Source organism: Schistocerca gregaria, chromosome 3 (assembly GCF_023897955.1).
Source record: "Schistocerca gregaria isolate iqSchGreg1 chromosome 3, iqSchGreg1.2, whole genome shotgun sequence".
Lineage (NCBI taxonomy): Eukaryota > Metazoa > Arthropoda > Insecta > Orthoptera > Acrididae > Schistocerca > Schistocerca gregaria.
The window spans coordinates 857,991,735-858,003,918 of record NC_064922.1 but is presented as its reverse complement, the minus strand read 5'-3'; the positions used below and the strand labels follow the sequence as shown (position 1 = coordinate 858,003,918).

The window sequence follows — 12,184 nt, the reverse complement described above, 5'->3', positions numbered from 1 at the left end:
GTTGGAGAGTCGCCCTATGTAAAAGGAACTTTGTGTGTACCTCAAACTCAGTCAGCTACCTGTATAACAGGCTGTCTCCTGAAGAGGAGACATTATCTACGAAAGAGTACTTTATTTGAGGCACATTTTGTTATCTTTGGCACATGATTTCGGTGCTTCGTCCAGTATACCCACTGCTTAACAGCTTCCAGTCGCTGGACAGCCGTCAGGGCTGTTTCCAGCTGTATGCCAAATGATACCGGCAGCACAGACGTGATGTTCAGAATCAACGAAGGTTACCTACGCCGTGTGACTAGGGGCGCGATATTTGCCACGGGGAAGAATTCGGTTCTGCGCATTCGAATGTTCACTACATCAGCATCACTAGCCAGAAATTGATAACCAGCTGCTTGGCAGGGCGTTCACAGAACCACTTTGAGACTCTTTCTCGAGCGTTCCACTCTCGAATTGGGCGTGGGAAATATGAACATCTAATTCTTTCCGTGCGAGCTGATTTCTCTAATATTCCCCTATCTAGGTTGGGGGTCAAAGGTCACTCGGAGGTCAAAGGTGATGACTGTAATTTCGTGAAAATATCTCGCAGTAACGATAAACGTCTATGTTTTAATGACCGCCACCCCAGCTCGCACATAATATCCATTCGCAACAATACAAAACGAGATTCTCTTCTTTGGAACTGTTTCAGTGTTCTCCTTCAGTTCTATCTGGTAGGGATCCCATACCCCGCAGAAACACTCCAGAAGAGGACGGACAAACGTTATGTAAGCAGTTTTTTTTAGCAGAATTGTTGCATTTTCTGTGTTTTCTGCCTATGAAATGCGGTCTCTGATACACCTTTGACATTTTCTACATCGGGGTTTCGGTTTAAACTGTTCGTAATTGTAATCTTTAGGTATTTCATTGAACCAACAACCTTTAAATCTGTATTACATATCGCGTAACAGAAATGTAACGGATCCTTTTTAGTACTGGCGTGGAGAACGTCACACCTTTTATTATTCATCCATGCCCGCGGCAGAATTCGAAGCTGCGGCCGTAGCGGTCGCGCGTTCCAAACTGAAGCGCCTAGAACCGCTCGGCCACACCGGCCGGCTCGGTTTTCCGAGTGTCGGTTGTCATAGAAGAATTCTGTCTGTAAATCAACAGTCCGATTCCGTCTCCTCGAAGAAGCGAAGTTCCAGTAATTGGCATTATTCTTAAGAAAGAACATATGCGGTTTTCTTACGGATGTCAGTGAGCTCCTAAGGAGAAAAAGAGGAGATTGAACAAGAATAGATGTTCAACAATCTTATCCATGCCATGCCAGTGCGCTTGAAACTGTCTTATTAATCTACCTAAATCCTGTGCTCTGTGAAAAAAGTGCGACGTGCTCACTGTAATCCAGCGTTTTGGAGACTTAGAATGGCAATAAAACTCCAGGATGAGTAAAGACACATTCGTATTCCCACGCCCACAATTAATGAATGCTTTTTCATCACACATCACAATATCCTTTTAAGCAAATTAGAATATTACACTCTAACAGGAAATGCTGGAAAATGGTTCCAATCCTATATCTGTGACAGGACCAAAGATACATGTATAAAAGTGTGAGGCATCATCCAACTGAGAACTAATCACATGTAGTGTCCCCGAAGGTTCCTTCATGTGGCGCTTACTTTTTCTTGTGTCTATTATTGATCTTTCATCAGTAACATTAGCTAATGCCAAATATGGTTTTTTTACAGATGATACAAACATTGCAATAAACAGAAAATCAAGTATAATCTCAGAAAAATCGGCTAATTAAGTTTTCATGGACATTAATGGATGGTTCCTAGCTATTTCTTTCTCATCAAACTTTGAAAAAACACAGTGCATGCAGTTCAGAACTTTTAAGACGTTTCCCACTAGTATGTGCCTGAAATATGACGACGAACAGATAGAAGACGTGGACAGTGTTACATTCTTGCGACTGCAGCTTGTTAATAAATTCATCTGGGAGGAGCACACTACAAAACTGCTGAAGCGCCTAACCAAATCTTTGTGTTGTCAGACGTAGGTGGTATAAAAATAAAAAATCTGGCGTACTAAGCTCACTTTCATTCCATAATGTCATAGGATATCATTTTTTGGGGTTACTCATGAAGCGAAGCTGAAGTTTTCTGAATCCAAAAACGTAAAATAAGATTTATTTGTGATGTGGACTCAACAACATCCTTCAGAGGCCTGTTTAGGGAATTAGGAATGTTAACTACTGCTTCCCAATATATTTATTCCTTGATTAAATTTCTCATTAAAAATTTATCTCTTTTCCAAATAACAGCTCTGTTCTTGAAATCAGTACTATAATTTAGAACAATCTTCACAAAGATTTAAACGCACTTATTTTGCTCCAAAAATTATTCAGGAACACACATTTTCAATAACTTACCAGTAGCCATAAAATGTTTAATTACTAATAAAGTCCAGCTTAACAGGCATCAAAAGATTTAGTGTAAACCAGCTCCTTCTGCTCCATTGACGAATTTCTTAGTAGAACTAACTGATATGTATATTTTACTAATAATGTCAAATAATATGCGTATTATTACAGCCTGACTTCCTTGCAAATTCGGTCCAGTAATGTGATCATTGTAAATAAGTGTTGTAAATTGTGTTTTCTGTTTGATGATTCATGATGACCGACGTACGCCGATGGTGGTCATGGAAGGCGCAGTAACGACTGTACGATACGTGAATGCCATCCTCCGACGGATAGTACAACCACATCGGCAGCATATTGGCGGGGCATTCGTCTTCATGGACTACAATTCGCGCACCCATTGTGTGCATCTTGTGAATGAATTCCTTCAGGATAACGACATCGCTCGACTAGAGTGGCCAGCATGTTCTCCAGACATGAACCCTATCGAACATGCCTGGCATAGATTGAAAGGGGCTGTTTATGGATGATATGACCCACCAACCACTCTGAGGGATCTATGCCGAATCGCCGTTGAGGAGTGGGACAATCTGTACCTTGATGAACTTGTGGATAGTATGCTACGACGAATAGGGGCGTGCATCAATACAAGAGGACTTGCTACTGGGTATTTGAGGTTCCGGCGTGTACAGCAGTCTGGACCACCACCTCTGAAGGCCTCGCTGTATGGTGGTACAACATGCAATTTGTGGTTTTCATGAGCAATAGAAAGGGTGGAAAATATGTTTATGTTGTTCCGGAACTCTCGAAATCGTTGTGATGCAAAACTTTTTTTTATGTGTGTAGTTCCTCAAATGATAGGTAGCATATCGGACAATAAATTTCTTGCGGCGAACTCTATCAGCTGCAGCGTTGTCAACTTCCTCCCACTTCATGACCATGGACTGAAGATACTTTGTAAAAGTTCGTTTCCAGGTGTTCCGAGGATTTCCTCTACTTCTGTATCCATCGATTTGGTTCCACACCTGAGCTGATATGGAGATTCTTCAATCTTTCGGCGGAGAACGTGCCCTGAAACCTTCCGTCTTTTTTCAGCAACGGTTTTATGCAGAGTGTCTGAACTACCACTTCGTAGCAATTCATTTGAAGCGTGGTCCCGATAACTCATCTTCAAAATATGCCTCAAACACCGTTGCCGTATCGATCGCATTCATTGGAATACTGGAAAGCTTTTCCGGTTCTGCTGTTGATGTCTGCATCTACATTCCCGTTAAATAGAAGTCTGACAACTAAAGCGTTTATTTGGAAGTGAATATCGATTATGGAAGAAAAATGCGCCAGCTAAAGTTGCATTTCCGTGATCGATTTAGGAGTGTTTACACGGCGATCGAGAAGCGAGATTGAGAAACCGGTTCATGGAAGCCTGACTTGGAGGCTCCATGAAAATGTAGTATTTGTCAGTAAACAACTTACTTAAATATACCAATCTCGTGGTGATCACTTCTAAGGCATAATTAGAAGCATACGTATACAATCTCTGTTCGTCAAAGATGAAGCTACATTCGGTTGTTACAGTCGTTGATTCAGATGGAAATTTCCGTGTGAATTAAACTTCAGTACATCCCACCCAACACAGTACTTCAACCACACATCATGTCATCAGAGATTGAAAAGGAACCAGAAGAGAAAAAAGCAGTAGAAAAAGAGCCGGCGGAAAAGCCTCCAGTTGAAAAGCCAGCACCGAAGCGGCGCGTGGCTCCCACCAGCAAACCGCCGCCTGCAACGCCATTTTATAGCAAAATGAAATCACAAATGTTCAGCAATCCCGTAAGTATTATATTACTTACTCGTGTCAGCTCTAAGCTTGGCATGAGCTGTATTATGTAAGAGTGGCGCCGCAGAGCTGAGTAAGAGTTAATTCATGCCTCCTTTATATTTTCCACAACTGATGGTACGGCACTTACCCATATGCATGCAATATGCTCTAAATTCTGGCCATATATTTTTCTGTTATGTTATAAAACCCGCCCGGAATATGTCACGCAGTTTCAGTTTTTATACAACGTAGAACATACACGGTAATGAGGTTTTCATTGTAATTGTGTTGTTCTACCAACAAGCGATGGAAGGATGAGATAACATTTTTGTCTACACAGAAACGTATTTTAACTGTGGTGGTGTTGTCTTTGCGAGTTCTTTCCGAAATTAGCAACGGCTGAACTAATCGGAGGAAGGCTTCGATGAACTGAATTAAATTCGCTAAAATGAAATAGTAGGCCTATCAGTGAAAATGTCCTCAGCGAAGATGCAATGATAGCAGCCAAACCCGTTCAGGAATTTGCGATAACTGTCATCTTTGACCAGTGGCAAATGGTAACAGCCGATGTGACGTTACTTCTTGGTTCGCATTTTGAACTGTATTTCGTAGCACTGTTTATAAACATATTTATATTTGTTTAGATGTAAAATACATTCTGGATCTCATTTTTGTACGAGAAATAGTATTTTCTTGAATTATCTGTATTTTTCTTTAAGATAAACATTTATTTTAAATTCCTGCTGTTCGCTGTGGTCCTCACTAAAGCTGTAGTGGTTTTTTTCGACACTCAGTTCGTTTTGCTTCCGATAAATAACATTCTTTTTATGATATTGGTTTCGATTTACTCATGATACATAGATTCCAGCTTCCTGTCGCAGTATCTTTTGAGCTACAAAGCTAAACTGAATCTTTCAACAGCAGTGTCGCTTCCTTTTGCATACGTATTTAATTTTTGGTGTACTGAGCTCTCGGCTACTGTGGTACAACTTTTTCACAACACTGATTTCTTTTTCTATCTTGTAAGCAGTTACAGCTCTTCTTGTGATAGTCATTTTGACTTACTACTGATAATTTCAAATATTTGGAATTGTGTACCGCACTCTCCACTTGAGCTTTATACTTAAACTGTATTTTCCGACAGTAGCTACGATTTATTTACGATAAATACGATAAATAACTTGGAAGTTCGTAGTGTGTGTCGTAATAGTTCTTAGAGGTGGAGAACTTGTTTTTAAGATACGTGATTCGTTTTATTTCCAAGAAATCTTTGTCTTATTTATAAGTGATTGATGGAAATAGTAAACCCCCGTAATCAATAGTGTTTGTGTTTATTTTAGGTCAAAGTATCGCCAATGATATGATGTTTTCGACCTAATTTTGTTTACTACGTTTGTGGGATGTTCGCTAAGACACTGGTATCGCAATTTACTCTTTCCCCTGGAACTGCATTCCAATGAGTACGCTGTGACAGAAGAAAATTCATGGCTCACTTAGTCTGGAACGCAGATATCTTGCTTTCGCGAGCATTCGCCTTAACCATCTACATCTACATGACTACTCTGCAATTCACATTTAAGTGCTTGGCAGAGGGTTCATCGAACCACAATCATACCATCTCTCTACTATTCCACTCCCGAACAGCAAGCGGGAAAAACGAACACCTACACCTTTCTGATCGAGCTCTGATTTCTCTTATTTTATTTTGATGATCATTCCTACCTATGTAGGTTGGGCTCAACAAAATATTTTCGCATTCGGAAGAGAAAGATGGTGACTGAAATTTCGTAAAAAGGTCTCGCCGCGACGAAAAACGTCTATGCTGTAATGACTTCCATCCCAACTCATGTATCATATCTGCCACACTCTCTCCCCTATAACGTGATAATACAAAACGAGCTGCCCTTTTTTGCACCCTTTCGATGTCCTCCGTCAATCCCACCTGGTAAGGATCCCACACCGCGCAGCAATATTCTAACAGAGGACGAACGAGTGTAGTGTAATGGACTTGTTGCATCTTCTAAGTGTCCTGCCAATGAAACGCAACCTCTGGCTCGCCTTCCCGACAATATTATCTAAGTGGTCCTTCCAACTGAAGTTGTTCGTAAATTTAACTCCCAGGTACTTAGTTGAATTGACAGCCTTGAGAATTGTACTATTTATCGAGTAATCGAATTCCAACGGATTTCTTTTGGAACTCATGTGGATCATCTCACACTTTTCGTTATTTAGCGTCAACTGCCACCTAACACACCATACAGCAATCTTTTCTAAATCGCTATGCAACTGATACTGGTCTTCGGATGACCTTACTAGACGGTAAATTACAGCATCATCTGCGAACAATCTAAGAGAACTGCTCAGATTGTCACCCAGGTCATTTATATAGATCAGGAACAGCAGAGGTCCCAGGACGCTTCCCTGGGGAACACCTGATATCACTTCAGTTTTACTCGATGATTTGCCGTCTATTAATACGAACTGCGACCTTCCTGACAGGAAATCACGAATCCAGTCGCACAACTGAGACGATACCCCATAGCTCAGCATATTGATTAGAAGTCGCTTGTGAGGAACGGTGTCAAAAGCTTTCCGGAAATCTAGAAATACGGAATCAACTTGAGATCCCCTGTCGATAGCGGCCATTACTTCGTGCGAATAAAGAGCTAGCTGCGTTGCACAAGAGCGATGTTTTCTGAAGCCATGCTGATTACGTGTCAATAGATCGTTCCTTTCGAGGTGATTCATAATGTTTGAATACAGTATATGCTCCAAAACCCTACTGCAAACCGACGTCAATGATATAGGTCTGTAGTTAAATGGATTACTCCTACTGTCCTTCTTGAACACTGGTGCGACCTGCGCAATTTTCCAATCTGTAGGTACAGATCTATCGGTGAGCGAGCGGTTGTATATGAGTGCTAAGTAGGGAGCTATAGTATCAGCGTAATCTGAAAGGAACCTAATCGGTATACAATGTGGACCTGAAGACTTGCCTGTATCAAGCGATTTGAGTTGCTTCGCAACCTCTAAGGTATCTACTTCTAAGAGACTCATGCTAGCAGATGTTCGTGTTTCAAATTCTGGAATATTCCATTCGTCTTCCCTGGTGAAGGAATTTCGAAAAACTGCGTTCAATAACTCCGCTTTAGCGGCACAGTCGTCGGTAACAGTACCATCGGCACTGTGCAGCGAAGGTATTGACTGCGTCTTGCCGCTTGTGTACTTTACATACGACCAGAATTTCTTCCCATTTTCTACTAAATTTCGAGACAATGTTTCGTTGTGGAACCTATAGAAGGCATCTCGCATCGAAGTACGTGCCAAATTTCGCGCGTCTGTAAATTGTAGCCCATCTTCGGGATTTCGCGTTCTTCTGAACTTCGCATGCTTTTTCCGTTGCCTCTGCAACAGCGTTCGGAACTTTTTTCTGTACCACGGGGGATCCGTTCCATCTCTTACCAATTTATGAGGTATGAATCTCTCAATTGCTGTTGCTACTATATCTTTGAATTTGAGCCACATCTCGTCTACATTCGCATAGTCAGTTCGGAAGGAATGGAAATTGTCTTTTAGGAAGGCTTCTAGTGACACTTTATCCGCTTTTTTAAATAAAATTATTTTGCGTTTGTTTCTGATGGATTTGGAAGAAATGGTATTGAGCCTAGCTACAACGACCTTGTGATCACTAATCCCCGTATCAGTCATGATGCTCTCTATCAGCTCTGGATTGTTTGTGGCCAAGAGGTCAAGTGTGTTTTCGCAACCATTTACAATTCGCGTGGGTTCGTGGACTAACTGCTCGAAATAATTTTCGGAGAAAGCATTTAGGACAATCTCGGAAGACGTTTTCTGCCTACCACCGGTTTTGAACAAGTATTTTTGCCAACATACCGAGGGTAGGTTGAAGTCCCCACCAACTATAAACGTATGAGTGGGGTATTTATTTGTTACGAGACTCAAACTTTCTCTGAACTGTTCCGCAACTGTATCATCGGAGTCTGGGGGTCGGTAGAAGGAGCCAATTATTAACTTAATTCGGCTGTTAAGTATAACCTCCACCCATACCAATTCGCACGGAGTATCTACTTCGACTTCACTACAAGATAAACCTCTACTGACAGACACAAACACTCCACCACCAATTCTGCCTAATCTATCTTTCCTGAACACCGTCTGAGACTTCGTAAAAATTTCTGCAGAACTTATTTCAGGCTTTAGCCAGCTTTCTGTACCTATAACGATATCAGCTTCTGTGCTTTCTATTAGCGCTTGAAGCTCAGGGACTTTTCCAGCGCAACTACAACAATTTACAACTATAATTCCGACTGTTACTTGATCCAAGCACGTCTGTAATTGCCATGCACCCTTTGACATTGTAGCCCATCCCGTACTTTCCCGAGGCCTTCTAATCTAAAAAAACCGCCCAGTCCACGCCAGACAGCCTCCGCTACCCGTGTAGCCGCCAGCTGAGTGTAGTGAACTCCTAACCTATTCAGCGGAACCCGAAACCCCACCACCCTATGGCGCAAGTCAAGGAATCTGCAGCCAACACGGTCACAAAACCGTCTGAGCCTCTGATTCAGACCCTCCACCCGGCTCTGCACCAAAGGTCCGCAGTCGGTTCTGTCAACGATGCTGCAGATGGTGAGCTCTGCCTTCATCTCGTAAGCAAGACCGGCAGCCTTCACCAAATCAGATAGCCACTGGAATCTAGAGAGAATTTCCTCAGATCCAAAGCGACACACGTCATTAGTGCCGACATGTGCCACCACCTGCAGCTGGCTGCACCCTGTGCTCTTAATGGCATCCGGAAGGACCCTTTCCACATCAGGAATGACTCCTCCCGGAATGCACACGGAGTGCACACTGGATTTCTTCCCCTCCTTAGCCGCCGTATCCCTAAGGGGCCCCATTACGCGCCTCACATTGGAGCTCCCAACTACCAGTAAGCCCACCCTCTGCGATTGCCCAGACCTTGAAGGCTGAGAATGATCCTCTGAAACAGGGCAGGCAGCTGCATCTGGCTCAGCCAGAGACAGTGCCTGAAACCGGTTTGTCAGATGCACCGGGGAGGCTTTCTGATCAGCCTCCGGGGACGCCTTTCGCTGCCTGCCACGCCTTGGAACGACCTCCCAATCAACCACAGGCGAGGGCTCAGCCCCACTGCGGGCAGCAACCGGGCCAACCACAGCGGCAGACCGATCTGGGAACAGACGGGACGAGGTTGACATCCCCGTGATACCCAAGTCCGGCTCCCCACAGTGGTGCCCATTGGCAACAGCTTTAAGCTGCGCGACCGAAGTCAGCGCCGATTGCAGCTGTGAGCGAAGGGATGCCAAGTCAGCCCTCATCCGAACACAGCAATCGCAGTCCCTGTCCATTCTAATCGATGTTGAACAACAGTTACTGAAACACGACTCCGTGCCTAGATAACGCAAGCGAAACACGCAAAGAATGTATCAACTAACCTGTACAAATGCCTAACGACTGCCCTACAATCTACTGAATTTACGATTACAGTAACTAAAACTCGAAATTGCACCTCCTATAAGAAACTCAGACGCAATTTAAATAATAATCTACCAAGTAAACACTAAAGCACGATGCTACAACTGTCAAATACTATAATACGCCCGAAATATATGAATTAAACTATGCAAGTACCCAAAAACACGCAAAGAAATTAATTAAACTATCTAACAAATAAGTAAGCTAGGGTTATACGACTTGCTGCTGCAGCTGCTTATCCAACGGCGGCAGGGAGCACAATGGCTGTGACCAACCGACACTGGCTGTTCAAAACAAAAACAGAAGACAGACGACTACGCGAATTTACACTATTCAGGTACTAAGGCGCGATGCTACAACCCTCAAATACTATAATACGCCCGAAATATATGAATTAAACAATGCAAGTACCCAAAAACACACAAAGAAATTAATTAAACTATCTAACAAATAAGTAAGCCAGGGTTATACGACTTGCTGCTGCAGCTGCTTATCCAACGGCGGCAGGGAGACTACCTGAGTATACTTCCATGCCTGTCACAACCTTTCACTTGTCACTGACGTTTCCATATATGATCTCCCAACACTACAACCAGAGCTGGAGAAATACCATGGCTTAGTAACCATTTATTAAATAAAAATTTGTAATAAGATCTTATGGGACTAAACTGCTTAGGTCATCGGTCCCTAAGCTTACACACTACCTAATCTAACTTAAATTAACTTACGCTATGGACAACACGCGCACCCATACCAGTGCCTGGAGGACTCGAACTTCGAACCAACGACGAGGGGGGTGGAGGGGTGGAGGGGGGGGGGGGCGGTGGACCGTCACAAGACGCCCTAGACCACGCGGCTCCCTACGTGGCTAACCATTTATTATTGCTGCTTTTACAGCGTCTGCGTCATTCATCAGCGGTGTCTGAACACACTGCGCCAAATTCACAGTATTACTGAGCATAAATAAAGTAAAATGCGACATTACGATTAATTTAAACAAATGAAACATTTTAAAATATAACACATTTTCGATCAACAAATATGTCTTGAACTGATTTACTAAGCTTGCAAAAAGGCATGGTAGATTCATTCACAGCCATCAGAGTCAAAAAATTCCTGTATTGAGTATAGCGGGAGTAGTTTTAGGTTTCCTGTAATATTTTTCTTGAACTTCTCCAGCGATAAGATCTGCACTTCCAAAGATAGTGAACTGAACACTCTCAGAACAATCTTCGTGAAGCTATATCTTTTTTCGTCAGTCGACAGCTTTGTCAGTTTATAATCTCTTCTCCCAAGTGTTGTGCTTCTGTGTATCACTCCAGTTCCTGCCTGTAACTTGGTTTCCCTTGGTGTGGAGAAGGCACCATAACAGAAAGTGGCTGTAAACAGTCGCTATTCCCAATTTTATAGCCTTCAATGCTCAACAATGAACAACATACTGTGTCTCTCACGAACACTCGCCGTCACGGACAACATACTGGGTTCTTCTACTTGAGAGTCACTCACATATCTGGGAACCTACACCATGTGCTGCTATCCTCGTTAACAGACTGCACGGTTCACGTGCTTTCCGGAAATCTAGAAATATGGAATCTGCCTGTTGCCCTTCATCCAAAACTCGTAGTATATTATGTGAGAAAAGGGCAAGCTGAGTTTGGCACGAGTGACGGTTTCTAAAATCTTTTTAATTCGTGGGCAAAAGCTTCTCGGTTTCAAGGAAATTTGTATTTTTTTTTTTTTTTTAGAACTGAGAATACGTTCATGGATTCTGCAACAAGCTGACGTTAGGGATATTGGTCTGTAATTTCGCGGGTCCATTCATTTACCTTTCTTATATATTGGAGTCATCTACGCTTTTTTGGAGTCGCTTAGGACGTCGAGGTGGGAGAGTATTCGCGATAAATACAAGCTAAATGATGGGCCAATGCCGTACTCTTTATAAAATCGAATTGGGATTCCGTCCAGATTTGCCAACCTACTTGTTTTCAATTTTTTCAGTTGGTTATATACCCCAGGAATGTTTATTACTGTACTGTCTGTACGGGAGTCTGTTCGTTGCTCAAACGACGGTATGTTTGTACGATTCTTCTCCGTGATCCATTTCTTAAACCCGGAATTTAAAACCGGTTTTCGTTGTGCTATTTTCAGCTGACTCACCAGATTGTTTAACAAGTGACTACATGAAAACCACAGGCCCGTTCAGTGGTTTTACATAGGACCATAATTTTCTCTGGTTCTCGGGAAAATCAAATACTAAGTTACTGTCGTAATTTTGCGCTTTCTCTTTTGAACCGCGAATGCAACAGCCTGGCTCCTCAGCATTTTCCGAATTCGTTGTTAAGCGATGGTGTTTTTTTCCGCCCTTAATCCACTTAAAACACACATTGTTCTCCAGCCCAAGATTTACAATGTTTTTCAACTTTGCTCATAATTCCTCTGCGTCCTAGTTACTG

The 12,184-nt window shown here is 42.6% G+C and overlaps 1 protein-coding gene across 1 annotated transcript in view; it reads left to right on the top strand.

Annotated features, from left to right (window-relative positions):
• The first annotated feature begins 3,950 nt into the window (after window positions 1-3,950).
• The window catches only part of LOC126354886 (uncharacterized), a 62,511-nt gene continuing 54,277 nt past the window's right edge, over window positions 3,951-12,184 (top strand). Inside the window, exon 1 of the mRNA XM_050004931.1 lies at window positions 3,951-4,231. Within this exon, the coding sequence (XP_049860888.1) occupies window positions 4,058-4,231 (174 nt within the window). The 5' untranslated portion in view covers window positions 3,951-4,057. The remainder of the gene's footprint in view (window positions 4,232-12,184) is intronic.